Source organism: Semicossyphus pulcher, unplaced genomic scaffold (genome assembly GCF_022749685.1).
Source record: "Semicossyphus pulcher isolate SPU_LCO1_2020_fin unplaced genomic scaffold, fSemPul1.0.p SCAF_4, whole genome shotgun sequence".
Taxonomy (NCBI): Eukaryota; Metazoa; Chordata; class Actinopteri; order Labriformes; family Labridae; genus Semicossyphus; species Semicossyphus pulcher.
The window spans coordinates 12144945-12161034 of NW_027211715.1; the positions used below are offsets into that span (position 1 = coordinate 12144945).

Sequence of the window (16090 nt, forward strand, 5' to 3'; positions counted from 1 at the left end):
AATTTTTGAATTTCAGGCAAGCTGTGCTTCCACATCCGTGTGTCTATTCAATAGATAAAATTGGAAGTCAATACAGCAGGTACAGAGTGCTTAAAAAAACCTAAGTGCAGAAAACTTCTGAAGAAGAATCTGAAACCAGAGTTTTAAATCGTACACAAACGTTTTGCAGGCCACACAGTGACTTTAACTGATACACACTGGAAAATGAAGCCCTGCCTGTTTAAGTCTACTCTCTGGATCCATTGCAAATTCCCCATCAGATGACATGTGAGTAGAGTATAGCTCAAACCAGGGTCAGAGAGACTGACTTTGCCAACCGGGCCCCTGCTGTTTAATGAGTGAATACATTTTCCCTCTGCTCAGACCCTGTTTGACTTATATTTACCCTCCAGCATCTCTCTCCTCCACTTTCCAACAGGCTGGACTGTAATTACCTGAAAGTTTGACCCCATCTTTCTCAAATTAATGAGGAAATAAGAAAGGCCTGGTTTTAAATACTAAGAACAAAAAATCAGGATATGATGACTTCTAACAAACAAGCAATGGAGACTAAATAAAACAAAAAAACATTTTAAACAACATTTGGTCTATCTGAGAGGGCTGATACTAACTATTATCTTCATTACTAATTGCTTGAGTTATTTTCTGGATGAATGGTTTTTTCATTTTGTCGATCATGTATCAGAACAATTTTCAAGGATGCAAGCGGGCGTCTTAAAATGTCTTAAATTTATCACTACTGTACTGTTCACAACTCAGGAAAGTGGAACATTTTCACATCTGAGATGAGGAGCCATTTCTGCTTAAAGTACTAATCTCAAAGATTTCAGTTCCATTCTCCTTTGCAGCACCTATGGCGATAAACAGTAAATGCCAGAGCCCTGAATTCCTTCCTCGCTGACGGTCGCTTGTATCTGTAGTCATCGACATTTTCTTTGTTTGTTCAGCCACAGTAGATTGCTGTTTACTCGCAACACTTGCAGAGATGGGAAAAGCAGCCGCTTAGCTCCACCTACCCTCTCTGGCTGATCAACTACTGCTAATGCGTCACTAACTGGGCGCCGCTTGTGATTTTTTCCGCGAATGTCGCCACAGACACCCAGTCCATAATAATACTATATACAGCAAATGCAAATCAGTGGGCCATAGGCTCAATCACCCATGTGTTGCCGCATTCGGCAATTGATAGTGACTTAACAGACATTTATTTAAATTAAAATCTTCAGGATCATTACTTTAAATAATGACTGACCTGATAAATTCGTTGATCGAAGTGTTGTGGACTAATATGTGATTAATCATCTTATCGTTTAAGCTCTATGAAGATCCGTATCTTTTATATTCAAAGGCTTTCATAGAAAAAGCGAACATGGGGCTTTAATAGCAACATGCTTCAACAACCGTTAAACATATATATGGAAGATTAGTTGTTTGTTTATAGCATTTAATCAGTTTAATACATTTAACAATAATCTATCTTGAGCTCAGCATCCACTTGGCGAGAAACAGGGTAAACATTGGGACCAATACATTTCTGTTGCAGGCTGATAAATCATCTGTTTGGATCTTTCTCATGAAAGAAATAAAAAGTCTTTCTCTATCGCTTATTCTTTCTACATTTATTAGCATGAGCTTAAGCATTTCAGCTTAAGTTGATGTACGTGCATGATTCTTGCCTTTTTTGGGTTGCATCCACACGGTTAATGTAAGACGCTTTGGATAAAAGCTATGTAAGTATAGTGTTATGTGGCGTGAAGCATGGAGGAAACCAACACAGACACCAGAAGAGATGCAATTACTGAAGCCCCAGGCAGGCACCACTCCAATGCTTCCTTAGTTGAAAACAATCTGCAGTAATTTCTATGTGGGTGGTTCAGATAGGTATGACAGCTTAGTGCTCCTGACTGCGCTCATACTCCAGGTACTCATTATGAAATAATAATAGCCTGCACAGTGGGCACAGGGACTCTCTTAATTGAAATCAGCAGGTCTTTGCCTTACTTCCCCTCTGAGGGAAGCCAGGGCAGTATGACACTGCAGTCATGTGGCACAGTTAACCTTTTACAGCTGCAAAGTCACAACAGAAGAAAATGCAGCCTAGAATATGAGTCTCTCCTCCGTGTGTATGTCTCCATCTCCTCTATTTACTCTCTTTCATTTTGCCAGCAGCAATCCCTGAGAAAGGAGAAACCCCGGCCGAGCACAAGGACAGACAGCAGCAAACACACTCGTGCCTCGCTGTGGTGGTGTCTGTTTAAAATTATGTAGCACACATCCCCCACTACAAGAGAAAATCGGCAGCACGTAAGACGTAACTAAACTGCGTCATCATCTACGTTTAATAGTATGACATCAAATAACTTGGCAGAAGGTCAAAATCCTATACAAGCCCTGTGAACTAGCCACAAGGATGCAAACTGATACTGGTACGCACAGCCAGCCACAGAGGGGGAGACAGAGACAGAGAGAGCGAGGGAGACCTTGCAGGTTGAATAAGGTGGAAGCAAATGGATGATAAATTTCACAGAAGGCAACCACCTTTTGTGCCTCCGTCAGCTATCCTGACAGGCCTCGACTAAAGCAGAGAAGAGAAAAAAACCCAGAGGGGGGGAAGGTCTGATGGATAGTGACAAATGAGTGGCTTGGCCAGGGGAATCACTCAGAGAGGAGGAGGTAAGATGAGTTGTGGCTCAAACAGGGGTGAGGTGAGGAGCAGAGAGAGGAGAGACTACAGCCAAGGTTGAAGGTGAGAGGAGTTGAGCATGCATGCGGGGAGAAGATAAGTGAGATTAATGTCGTGCTGACAGATGACTATAGGGACAAATTACAACTGCAGATGAGGGGCTTTGACTAAATGCTCAGGCAGCTATTTAACAGGCAGCTGTGACACCCACACAGCGTCGCATTCATACGTTCCCAGCAGCTGAGCTGAACACAACGGCCAACAATTACACATACATGCAAGATCTGACGTTAACCAAGCTCTATACCCAGGTTGAACACTTAAACGTTTACATCTACCATCTTCTGGAGCCAATAAGAATCCGGCCTAGACATTTTTCGCCTCCTTTTTTGATCCCTATTTATCTGACATTACCATTCATTCATGTAAGAAAACTGTTACTACACTGCCATTAGAAATGGCACAATCCCTTGGTTTAAAGCTTTTTAGCTGAATAGCCTGTTATGGGCTTTAAAACCCTTCGTGGACAGAGTCACAGTGTGTGATCCACACCTACCCCTCCCTGCTGCAGTGTCTGTGACAAACTAGCTTAACCAACAAAAGCTCCCTGTTACAGGAGGAGACACACACAACTATTTAGCAATAACAATAATAAGATGGAATTTAATGTCGGATAACCTTTATTGTGTCAAGTAGAACCTGTTGGACACTTTCAATTTAAGTTGTCTTGCAATAACAGATCACACTTTGAGGCTTATTAATTCAAACTGTGATAGAAACTATGATAGAGCACTGAGGTGTCTTGTAATATCAGTTATTTGGAGTTTATGTCTTTGCATTGTACGTTATTGTTAATAGGGATAAACATCATGACAATGCTCTGTAGGTGTGGCTACAGAATATGATAACCTCTATAGTATATCTGCTGATTCTAATTGTGAAGAGTTAAGGTGAGATCCCTTCATTAGAATACGCGGCCAGACTTCAGGCCTTTATAGATACATTTCAAACTTAATAAGTTATGTATTAATTCTTGTAATTTGATCTGTATTTAATCACTCCCATGTTTCAGAAACAAGCCTGGCAGATGTAGTGTGTTTATTTTGTGCTGCTACAACACAGGAATACTTTGTTAACTTTATATCAGATCATTGGAGCTACAATTTTACAGAATAAGGGAAGAAAGTGTGAAATTATAAAGCTGTAAAAGAAGATTTTGTATTTTGCAGATTGTGATTTTATGTCTATTTTACTAAGTGTATTAGAGAGTACTGTCAGAAGGAGAATACGACTTCTTGCGAGCTATCGACTAAGCTGGCTTTTTCTTAATTAACTTCTTAAGCACTCATAAAACGCTGGCGTAATAGCGTACAAGGGCAGAGCCGCATGAATGATGGCAATAATGGAAATATGCATTGCCTCAGTAATATTTGAAACCAACTCAACCTGCAGCATTAGTCAATACCCAGATGAACAAAGCTGAGGTTAAATGGGGTAACAAGGTTACAGATGTTGGTAGGTAAAAACATTCAGCAGTGTCCTCCACCCTACTAAATGTAGTCACTCAGCAAATTGCATCAGACTATGAAGACGTGTACTCTTCAGCCAGTTTCAATTCACTCAAAATACAGTAAAGATACGTGAAGGCCAACTGTGTGTATACCTGGACACATTTGGCAGAGTGAAGGTGTACTCAATAATGCATCTGTTTAACGCTCTTCATCTGCACATGCGAGCCCTCACTCTCTCTCCGGTAAGGTCTGTGTTTCCCATTGCATGCGAGGTTGCACTGCCTGAGCAGACACACACTTGTGAAATTACCCCGGGTACACGAGACACGTGCCAGCGAGCATGCTAGAAAAAAGAATCTGCAGCCAAAGGCACCCCATGTCCATTTTCACCCTCTGTTACAGCTAAGCTTGTCGAGTAACACTCACCACACAGACAGCCCTTTGATTCATGAGCGTGTTCTGTGTGGCAGTACTGAGGTCTTGTCAAAGTCAGCACTTTTCTAACCAGGGACAACAAAAATCCCCAAACAGTGATGTACAGGGAATACCAGTGAATTCAGCATGACTGACTGCTGATAGACAGAAGCTGTGTATTTAACTGCGGAAACCCATACATGTTTTTACAGACATATCCAGACTACTACCAAGCCAGCACATGGTTATATCAAATGATACTGTCATTTATATTATAGCACCCATCTATATATTGATGACCAATAACGGCCAAGTAATATACTGACATATTAAAGGTGTTTGTATAAAAAGATGCCTGTTTTCACACATTATACAGATAAAGACCGATGATGACAATATTTCTTTACAATTTATTATGAATTAATCAGACATATTTCTGAGATTTAATTTCAGTGAAATAAAACAAATAAAAACTAAGGAAGATTTTGTTCCACATACGCTGTTCCTCCATTGTGGAATAATAAAATAATTTACATAACTTAGGTTTCATACATTTAATGACGGCTGAATTCCAATTAGCAGATAGTTTAAATGAAGTTGCTCATGTCACACTGTGATCACTTATTGGGACACTAAACAGAATGCAGGCTTTATTAATGTTGTTAGAATATAGTGTGCTTTCCCTGCAATGAAAAGTCCAAATGTCTGACGACAACTAGACAACTGTTTATTTTAGTGTTTATTGGTGTCACTTCAAAACACTAAACAAAAGTTACAAAAGTAGAAAAGAGGGGGAAAAACATTGCCTGGTCTAAATGCCAAGTATCTCAGTCTGTAACAGTCAGCCATGGTGACTGTGGTTTGCTCCTCAGCTCTCCTCCCTGCACAAATTGGGATTTACCAGCTCCAATAAGTAACTGGCTTCCAGGATAATTGCAAAAAGTAAACCCAAATTAAGGCCTTGTGATTCTTTCAGAAACAGGAATAGGACACGTTCATGTTGTCTACAGTCTGAGCGTGAGGGGTGGTGATGGTTCAGCCTGAAATTGCCTGAGGCTGGAAAAAGGAAAGGAGTCAAATGTTGCTTCTGATGATGATTCCTACGCCGATAGCTCTTTTTATATGTCAAGCCAAATCATTAGAAATATTTATAGCTAAAACATCAAAATAAACATGGCATATTACTCTTTCAAACACTTATTCACATATGCCAGCAATGATTTGTTGTTGTTGCTAGTCACGACTGAACCTATGTGAGTGTATAATACACATTATACAGCAAAACACCTTATTGTATATAACACCTGACTTTACCTGCTTCCAAACGGCTAAGTTAGCTAATAGCCTAGCTTACCAATTCCTTGCTAGCAAAGATGAGTCGGGACTTTCTGGTCACGGGAGTAGGATCAGAGACTTGGATGGGAATGGATGTTAGGGGAGCTGATGAAATAGACATTGAATATATTATGTGGTATATTTGAAAGATGATAAGGTACCCATGTCTGCGGCGTCCATCCCGTAGCTAACTCCAACGACCGTGTCCCCATCATCGGATGCTGCGGTCACGGATAGCGGGCTCCCGTCCCTGGCCTCCGACAGCCCGACCGCTCCCTCGGCTGCTGCTTCCATTCAGCCTCCCGGAGGAAAAACAGGCAAGCCCTCCGAATGAAAGACCCGCAGAGAAGGCGCGATCCCAGCGGGAAGAAGGAGGAATGTGTTGTTGGATATGTAACAACAATCAAATTGAGGAATATGCGATAGTTATCCGCGGATGTCCCTTCATCTGTGCGATGTTTTGTCACGACGGCGGCGCACGGTCCGCTCCGCTCAGGTCGACTGCACCGCACTTGCTGCTGCTACTGTGCTGCTGCTGCCTGTTTTTGTGCTGGACAACGTAGCTCCCTCTGCAGGAGGCTGAGGGAACAGCAGCCAGGAGCTCTGCGTGATGCTCTGAATCACATGCAGAGGTCAACTTGAATTGATGGAGTCTGAGTGGTGGCATTACATTATCATGGGCTCTTACACTGTCTGGTGAGTCAACACCTCTCGGCAATAACTTTTACTTTATTTATGCTCCAAAAATTTTTAATGAAACAGAACAGCAGTTCTTAGCCAGAGAGGTGATTAACTGATTAAGTAAAAAAACAAAACACATTTTCTCTAAAGTTTTCTTCCTGGATCTGACCTTTTGACCACTGCATCTTTATCATACTGTAGTATTGAAATTTTCAAATAGATTTTAGACAAAACGTTTTTGGCAAAACAGGACGAGGAACCCCTAATCCTTTATTGCAGTGTTAATTACACTCTATTTGTTTGCTGACAATTTAATACCCATGGTGATTCTGTTTATTTGCAAAGCCCTTCTTTGTAAACTTCCTGAGTATCTAACATGTGTTTTATTTTATAAATGAATAACACTCTACTCTAGGGACCAAGGCTATTTGATCCTTGAGAATCTTCATGTCAGTACTGGAAATGGGGAAACTAGCTTTTAAATAATATAGAAAACACAAGAGGAACTATCTGCTGAGACTTGTATAATTAAAGTTAAATTTATTCAGCCCCTTATGTTGATGTCCTTGGCCTTCTTTATTTTTACTGTGTCTGGTCTATGACTGTAACTTTAATGTACTGTTGATTTTATAGGTATCATACTTGAAAACAAATTATAATCACATTATTTCAACGCTGCTCTGCTTTATATATAAAATCTTTGGCTTTATAAGGCTTCTTGAAAGCATACGTTTAGTATTTTTTTCCTTTTGTGATACAAAATCAGGTCTTCTTTATGACCGATTGTTTCATGTCCAAGAGTTGTTAGCTTCTTAATTTAAAGACTGATTTAACCTTTGACATTATTTGCTTTAAATTCATGGACTTATTGGTACAACCATACAGTATTTCACCAGGCAATATAATATGATAATATTCATACGTCCTGTTTATTTACCAAAATCAATGTTGTGTGAGTTTTACTTACTTTTAATGCAGTTATAGTTTGTGTAATAGTCTAAATGGTTCATCAGTGTCTCCTTAAGCATGTCAATTTAATGGAACTCAGAAGACTACATGTGTGTAACATTAACCTAACAAGCATATACTGTACAAATATGACACAAACAAACCATCATTCCCGCTCTTGTCTAACTTTTGAGTTGCTACTATCAATGTCCAAATGTTAAGACTGTGACCTTGTACCGTTTACTAACCAGGAGAATAAAAGCCACAGTTTCATTTCAAGCTCTAGTGCACAACCTCAACGTTTTCTGACACACAAACAAATATTCATTTTTCAGTACCACAGGAATTGATTATCTGTCACTTTTTACCATTATGCAGAATGATCAACAGTTCTGGACAAAACACAACATTATTATATAATTATTGCCTTGATAAATGGTAATGTTTCCCTGACAGACAATAAATATCACAGACACAAATATCATTAGAACTAAATCTTAGTGCATTTTATTATGAATGCTGTGCCACACATAAATCTATTAGATGCATTAAGGGATCCTTCCTCCTTCTCTCCAGAGAACCAAATGAATGCAAGCTTGCTAATCCTCCCAGGAGGTTTGCACGCCATTTTCATCAGGTCTGCTCTATCCGCTGCGCGGGTTTATGAACAGACCGTCACTGATCTGGGGTTAAAACAAACTGTATCCACTGGTGCTCGGAGAGGCAGAGAAAGGAGATAAATGGGGGATGGAGAGACATGAGGGTTGGAGTATCAGTAAGTGAGGCTTCAATCATCCATTAGACATTTAAGTAACGGGGAAGATCCCTCTCCACCACCTGGAAAGTAAAGCAACAGCAGAAGTTGACATCAATTGCCATAACAAAACACACACACACACACACACACACACACACACACACACACACACACACACACACACACACACACACACACACACACACACAGTATGAGCAGTTAAAGCTACATTAATATCAAAACGTTGTACTGAATTATGGGTAGAGATGTAATTTATTATTAAAGACCTATTCCATGAAAACTGACTTATGCTTACAACACAGCAGCAGCTTTTCACTCTCCACACAATGATTTAGATGTCAGGTAGATACAAATATAAGGATTCAAATTATGCTGCAGTCAAGCAATATACACTACAGTATTTTTGGCGAACAATGATCAATTTGTACATACACTTGGATCATCCAGGGGTCCATATCTCTTCACCACCTGACCCTCTCTGTTGATCAAAAACTAGAGAACAAATAATGAACAAATAATTATTTTCTGTTTAACTTCCAGAACGACACACTTTTTAAAAAGCTTTTACATGCTGTAGAAATAGGGCACCTGCTTAGCATTGATGCAAGCAGATACTCTATAAACTGTGGTGCTGTATAAATATATATAACATATAACAGCTCTGAGAAAAAGAAATATTTACCTTGGTGAAATTCCACTTGATGCTACTGCAAGGATGAGAAGAACAAGTCATATGTTAGCAAATAATCACTGAGTAAACACACTGATAATAAAAAAGAAATTATTCAATCCATCTAAAACAAATAAGTATCAATATGACTCTTCAGTCATGAATGTTTTTTCCACTTACTTTCCCATGAAGCCCTTCCCATTGGGCTGCTCTTTCAGCCACTTCCACAGAGGATGAGCTTCGGCCCCGTTCACATTAATCTTACTGAACATGTCAAACTGAGCGTTGTAGGAACTGGCAAACTGCTTGATCTGAGCTTCATTGCCAGGCTCCTACAAAGTAAATCAAAGTAAGATAAATAATATGATTGGTCAGCACTATTTAAGCCCTAAGCTGGTTTAAGTGCCTTGTGTGTCGGAATATTTAAACACATAACATGTGCCATTCCTGGTAAGAAAAGATTTAAACCTGCTAATAAAACAATAGTCGGATACTCTAAAATTCTTTCTTTTTCAGTATAAAATAAACTTTAAAATGTCTCCTGGATTAACATGTAATTTGACCATGTTGTATAACATTCCTAGTGATATGAAATGTTCAGATCACAATCTTGAGCTTGTTCCAACATCGCACTTAAACAAAAAACATTGTGTGTTGCGTACCTGGTTCCCAAACTGGTTAGAAGGGAAGGCAAGGATGCGTAAACCTCTCTCAGCGTACTTGGCGTGCATTTCCGCAAACTGAGAGTAGTTTACTGGGGTTTTACCTCATTTAGAGGCAACATTGGTGATGATGACAACATCGCCCCTGAAAATACAAAGAGACACATACATTATGTTTAAGTGACGGTGTAGGCTGGCAATGGGCAAATTTCGGATATTTAGAGAGAGCATTTGTAACAGATAGATTTACCTGTATTTTTCCAGGGAAACCACATTGCCATCAATATCTGTTGCTGAGAAGTCATAAATAGACGTGGCCGTCTGCCCTCCCTCTGTCGGAGAAAACTGTTGGGAAGAAAGAAGGCTTGAGTGATGGCAGCCTTATTTCAAATTGAACATATATCCAGCAGATACAACCAAGACACGGGTATCTCTACTGACTAAATATCAATTAAAGTATATATAAAAATAAATAAAATAATGGAAAAATAAAAATAAATGGAAATAAAAATAAAGAACCCATAACATTTCCTATTACCAATGGTCAATTCAGTTAACCACAATTTGACATTGTCCAAAACAAGTTCCAGCACTGTAACATAAACCTGTGCTTCAATCCTAATCTAATTTCTTCTTACCATAGTCTGCAGCAGAACAGAGAGAAGGACAGCGGACCCTATCAAGCGCATGACTGCCCTTCAGTGAGGTCCTCTGAAGGCAGAACGCGATCAAATCAGTAAACCCCTGTTTGGCCTCAGCTCCACCCTAACCGTCAGACCACAGTCTCACTACTGAGAGAACACACGTCGCAGTGTTCTCATATGAAGGCAGCGGGTGATCATTAACCCAATTGATATGCTGTGATTTTCTAATTGGTCCCTCTCTTCTGCTGACTAACAAATCCACATCAGAAATGCTCCTGTACTGAAGTCCACAGTCCACGACATTATCATAAACGCATGAAGAAAGTTGACTTCTTATAAAAGCAAAGAATTAGGCCACAGGGGGTTGAGCTCCAGGTGGCAGGGGAAAGGGTGACAGTCTGAACAAATAAACTTATTATGTAAGGAACTAAATATTGGAATGAAAAACAAAAGTTACAACAGTGAATCAGCATGATTTTCAGCGCACATAACCTCCTAAATCTCCCCCTGACGTGAAAGTCACAGAGTCTGAGCCGAATACCCCAAATATTCATAATCTGGAAAGACAAGAGAGCTGTTGTTTAAAGCAATGGAAATAATAGGCCTAATCTCTGTTTTCTTTACACATTCAGCTCTCTGTAACCGCCCATGTACGGCTCCAGGACACTTTTAAATTAAAATCTGGATATACCAGTGGGACCACAAGACAAGGCATTGCACAATTAAGATATTGGGAAATACACATGGATGATTTTTGAAATTATACAATTTTCTGTCTACATCTGAATTATACTTCAGGTCTTGGCTTTGACAAATGATTAAAAACGATACAATAACTTATTTATTTAATAGGCCCTCTTCCCCTAATTATGTAGAGATAGTTTACTGTTTAAGTAAACAATAAAGTAAAGAATAAAGTAACCAAAATATTCTGATGAAATTAAATATTTTAGATGTATTGTCAATTGAAAATGTGGAATAGAAGAGGACACAAAGTAATGAAAATGACCTACAGAATTAAAGTGCTGTTCACATAATTATATATTAACAGTAGGCAAATAATCCAGTAATTTACTTAAAAAAAACATGGGTTATTTTGTCACCTTCATAATGAGTCTTCCTTTGATACCTGAAGTAGCCTATCTTCATGCTGAGACTTCTTTACTTTCACTTATCGGCCTCCGTGAACTTATGCGACTGAGTATTTTTTCTTGAGGAATTGTTTCTTGTATTTGCTACTTCATCACTTTTATACTATGATAGTATACGATTTAGTTGCCTTTAGGATGCTGGCAAGATAAAAGTTATTTCCAATATAGTTTTTAGTTGTAATGGACAAAGTGCTAATAGATGTTGTGTAATTAAACCTTTGAATGTCTGTTGCTGTAGCCTATGTCTCAATACTATCAGCTGATGGCAGGCCGGGGGAAGGGGCAGTGCTACAGCTTTAAGATACGGCGTCATATGCAACTTTGTACTATTATTTAACAGATAAATTCAGTGACGAGCAAAAAGCTTCATACTAGAAGTACATTCCATTGGGGTGTTTACGATAGTCCAGAAAACGACTGGGAGACATGTAAGGGTTATGAGCTGTAGGCTTTGAGAAAACGCAGGTTGTCGGATGTGTTAAGCCACGAAGAGTCACACATTTTTTTTAAACATAAAAAATGTGTGTGTGTATATACATATATAATTATTATTACTATTATGATTATTATAATCAATATATAGGATTTGTGAACGAAAAAGCTTTCGACAATAGCATCACTCCAACACCACCTAACGTAAATTAGAAACAACAGGAGCACCCACACCACACATGCCAAGTACCGTTTAGGTTTTCGTTACCGTTGAGGAAAAAACAAGGTACAGTACCATCGACAGCGCTCCACAGCTCGCCACAGCCCCCAACGTCAAAATTACATATAACGGCCTCATTTTTGTTATAGGAGAAGCCACATATATTGTAATCAATAGTTACATTGTAGCTGCTTGCTCCGCCCTGCAGTTTGTTGTGAAACCACGGCGGGTGAAGAAACTAGAGAGAGTGAACATGGGGGTCAAAACTGCCTGAATGCAACCATTCATAGAAATTATAAATATATTTGTTATCATCATTACAATACCAATACTGATCATGATAATAAGTTATCTCATTAAAAATAATTATCAGTATTATTATCCAAACAAAACCTTTTGCCAAACATCCAGACAATACCAGTCATTGATTACGTCATCAGGCTGCGTCGGTAAACGGAAACGTGCGTCGCGTTGCGCTTTGAATGCAAGAGTGAAATTGATTAATTTTATCAAGATTTTATTGAAACTTAGATCAACTTAAATACTTGAGACGACATGGATGACGAAGAGGAAACATACAGGTTATGGAAGATCCGCAAAACCATAATGCAGGTGTGTTATGTTTCAATGATACTTTGGGATGCTATCTTAGCAAGTAGCCTAGCTAAAGCAGCAGTATCCCTCTTTAAAGTGAGGTTTTGTTTGTAAATTTTGACAGTGAGTAATAGTTTCAGGATTTTGTTTTGACATTTTTTTGTAGCTTTTGATATTTGTCCTTGTAATTTAGCAGCTGCTAGCCGACGTAAGTGCCACTAGTGGCTATATGTAAAGGTTGGGATAGCGGTTAGCTCTATCATAGTTGCTTTAATGCTGTTGGAGGGTAAACAATACAAAATTAACCAAAACTGGGACAATCAGCCTTTCTAAAGACCTTTGCCCAACTTGGTTTATGACTAAATAATAATAAAGCTTGTTCATCGCCTTCTGATTGCTGCTACAGTTGGTTTACAGACTGGTAGTAAAGAGCTGCCTAAAAGCTCGAGGCTGTTCCATTTAAACTACGTTTTAAACATGATGGTTTGTCCCGTACACTCACTGACTGCGTCGTCTCACCTTTACCCCCTCAGCTGTGCCATGACAGGGGCTACCTGGTGACACAGGACGAGTTGGACCAGACACTAGACGAATTCAAGAGTCAGTTTGGAGACAAGCCCAGCGAGGGTCGCCCCAGACGCACAGACCTCACCGTTCTGGTGGCACACAACGATGACCCCACAGACCAGATGTTTGTTTTCTTTCCGGGTAGGTTAATAAATATATATTATTGGTATATATCTTATATTGGTTCTGAGATTTTTGACATCAGCCTAGAATCTTTATTAATCGCTGAAATCTTGAGCCTTGCATTTCTAACTATGTCTGTGACTCGTTAAATGTACAATATTATTTTTTTCCTTTTCTTTTTCTTCACTTATTAGAGGAGCCAAAGGTGGGAATCAAGACGATTAAAATGTACTGTCAGAGAATGCAGGAGGAGAACATCACGCGAGCCATCATTGTTGTTCAGATGGGCATGACACCATCAGCGAAACAGGTAAAGACGTACAATTGTAGAATTTGTATTCACCAATACAGAAATGTGTATGAAAATAGTAAACCATGCGATTATAATGTATCCCTCTGAAAAATATCCATTTTAATTATGCTCCATTAGAATGTTGTTATATACTTTCTTCTTGTTTTATGCTCTCTTGGTAAAATATTTATGGAAATGTCTCCTTACAGTCTTTGGTTGACATGGCACCCAAATACATATTGGAACAGTTTCTACAACAGGAGCTGCTTATTAACATCACAGAGCATGAGGTACACACTAAACTGAAAAGTCCATTATATTTTAAAGTATCTTATGGCCTCAGATCAAGAATTCTGTTTTAATGCAATTATTCTTTTATCTTTCAGCTTGTTCCTGAGCACATTGTTATGACCAAAGAGGAAGTGACTGAACTTTTGGCAAGATAGTATCCTTTCACACAATGCACTGCTTACAGTTGAATTGTAGAATTTTAAAACTGAGCCTGCAGTGATTGCCTTCGGTCATATGTAGAAACTCACCATAAATAAAGTATAGAAATGTGGTTCATTTTGCTAAAGACCAACATAAACCTGGTTTTTGTGTCTCTATGAGACTCAACTCTTCACACAAATGTACATTTGATATCCATCCTTAATGTTTTTACCTCAGTAAATTAAAGGAAAGTCAGTTGCCAAGGATCCAGGCTGGGGACCCTGTGGCTCGTTACTTTGGCTTGAAAAGAGGACAGGTAACGCACATTAAAGCCTTTCTAATAACGATGATTCATAACATTATTGTTATAACAACATGGCAGCATGGTGCTGTATACTTGACATAAGGTTGGTCTTTTCAATAATTGTTGTATTGGTAAAGGAGGGCCATCACTCAAACATCCTTTAGACCAGGAGTCTCTGACAGGAAGCTTGCAAGCTACCGGTGGCTCGCGGCCTGGATTTTAGTAGCTCGCCAAGAGGTTCAGCAATGCTGCAGCAACCTCCATCGGCAGGTCCGGTCAGTTATGCTGTACGCTAGTTGAGCTAAAGTGAGGAGTTTGGTGCTATTAGCAAGCCCGTTTAGCCAGATTTATGAGGGACAATGAAGGTGGCCATACCAAGAACAAGCAGAAAACATACTATTTCCACGGGGAGTGGGAAAGCAGGTTTTTATTCACGAATGTGAAGGACAGTTGTGAAGGACATATGTGGTACCAACGTTTCAGTTGACCAAACAATCAACATGGGGAGCCACCAGCAATTATAGCTATGTAATGCAAGTAGCTCTTGGCCACTTAAATCCTTTCAAAGTAGCTCTCAGATGAATAAAGGTTGGAGACCCCATCTTTAGACCCTTTTGAGGCTTAATCCAAAATGCAACTGGGCTGAAGTTCTTGGAGACGTTTCACCTCTCATCAAGGCTTCTTCAGTTCTGGAGTAGCTTTGAATTACCTCTACTTCCAAACACAAAACACTTGGACCTGTGTCTTTTCCACAGTAATTCATTTAACTGAGACTGTCTTAGTGAGACAGGACACTGTCAGCAATGTTGATCTGTAGCGCATTCATTTTTAAAATTCTGCTATTTTTCTTTAACCTGTACAGGTAGTAAAGATCATCAGGCCTAGTGAAACAGCTGGGAGGTACATCACATACAGACTGGTGCAGTAAAGGACGTAAGGTACGTATGTGATGGACTATTTTTTTTTTAGTGAAAGGTCAAGATGGTCAGAATAATAAAATTATTGATGTGATATTAAACTCAGATACTTTTGCATTGGATGCCTTTTTAAGTGTTTTTGTGCTTTTTGTTTTGTATAGCATTTAAAAAACAAACCTATACATTTTTTTCAGTTACTTTGGTTAATAAGACCCCTGTTTGGTTCAAGTTGGGTTTCACCCAAAATGAATTTCCAACACTGCATAATTATACTGATTAAATGTCTAAGTTGTCCCACACACAGTCAACTTTAACTGCAGTGAGACTGCAAGTGCACGAGATGTCAAACAGACATGACGTCACACGCAAATATTTAACTGCTTTAAATATAACTTATTTTTCCTCCATGTGTTGTTTTGCCTTTTAGGACGACCAGTGAATGGAGATGTTACAGCCAGCATCAAACATCCATAGATCATCATTCTGCTTTTGATTTGTTTTTGTTTTTCCTTGTAATTACAGATTTTGTAAAATAAACTATTCAAAATGGTGTCATTTTCTCAATCTTTGTTCAGATAATCACACCCGTACTGTACATTTAAAAACAAGTTTTTAACTGAAAGAACAGGTAATTCTATGTACATCATACAATAGTTTTAGATGCCTACCTTATTTTTCCTTTTGAAAGCCATACTGACGCTGCGCTAGACTGAGGCTTTTAGAACTAGCAGT

The 16090-nt window shown here is 39.1% G+C and overlaps 3 protein-coding genes across 7 annotated transcripts in view; 1 reads left to right on the forward strand and 2 right to left on the reverse strand.

Moving 5' to 3' along the window:
• The window catches only part of pip5k1ca (phosphatidylinositol-4-phosphate 5-kinase, type I, gamma a), a 45468-nt gene extending 39029 nt beyond the window's left edge, over window positions 1-6439 (reverse strand). For all 3 annotated transcript variants that reach the window (XM_069679354.1, XM_069679352.1, XM_069679353.1), the window contains exon 1: window positions 6105-6439. In XM_069679354.1, coding sequence (XP_069535455.1) covers window positions 6105-6237 — 133 coding nt within the window. In that variant the 5' untranslated portion in view covers window positions 6238-6439. The remainder of the gene's footprint in view (window positions 1-6104) is intronic.
• A 1612-nt stretch (window positions 6440-8051) lies between these two features.
• Window positions 8052-16065, reverse strand: gpx4a (glutathione peroxidase 4a). 3 transcript variants are annotated; one of them, XM_069679559.1, is made up of 7 exons: window positions 16027-16065; window positions 9933-10027; window positions 9683-9827; window positions 9201-9352; window positions 9033-9057; window positions 8783-8842; window positions 8052-8409 (listed from the first exon to the last, which is right to left on the reverse strand). In XM_069679559.1, the coding sequence occupies exons 1-7, from the start codon at window positions 16048-16050 to the stop codon at window positions 8371-8373; spliced, it is 540 nt and encodes a 179-aa protein (XP_069535660.1). In that variant the 5' UTR covers window positions 16051-16065; the 3' UTR covers window positions 8052-8370. The 3 variants fall into 3 exon arrangements, with proteins under 3 accessions (XP_069535660.1, XP_069535659.1, XP_069535658.1); XM_069679558.1 differs by lacking the exon at window positions 16027-16065 and adding an exon at window positions 12205-12365; XM_069679557.1 differs by lacking the exon at window positions 16027-16065 and adding an exon at window positions 12178-12365.
• polr2eb (RNA polymerase II, I and III subunit E, b) lies at window positions 12583-15908 on the forward strand. Its single transcript, XM_069679924.1, has 8 exons — window positions 12583-12741; window positions 13257-13431; window positions 13608-13723; window positions 13915-13995; window positions 14092-14150; window positions 14375-14453; window positions 15304-15379; window positions 15786-15908. Exons 1-7 carry the CDS (start codon window positions 12685-12687, stop codon window positions 15367-15369), a joined length of 633 nt encoding a protein of 210 aa, XP_069536025.1. The 5' UTR covers window positions 12583-12684; the 3' UTR covers window positions 15370-15379; window positions 15786-15908.
• Window positions 16066-16090: the final 25 nt, after the last annotated feature.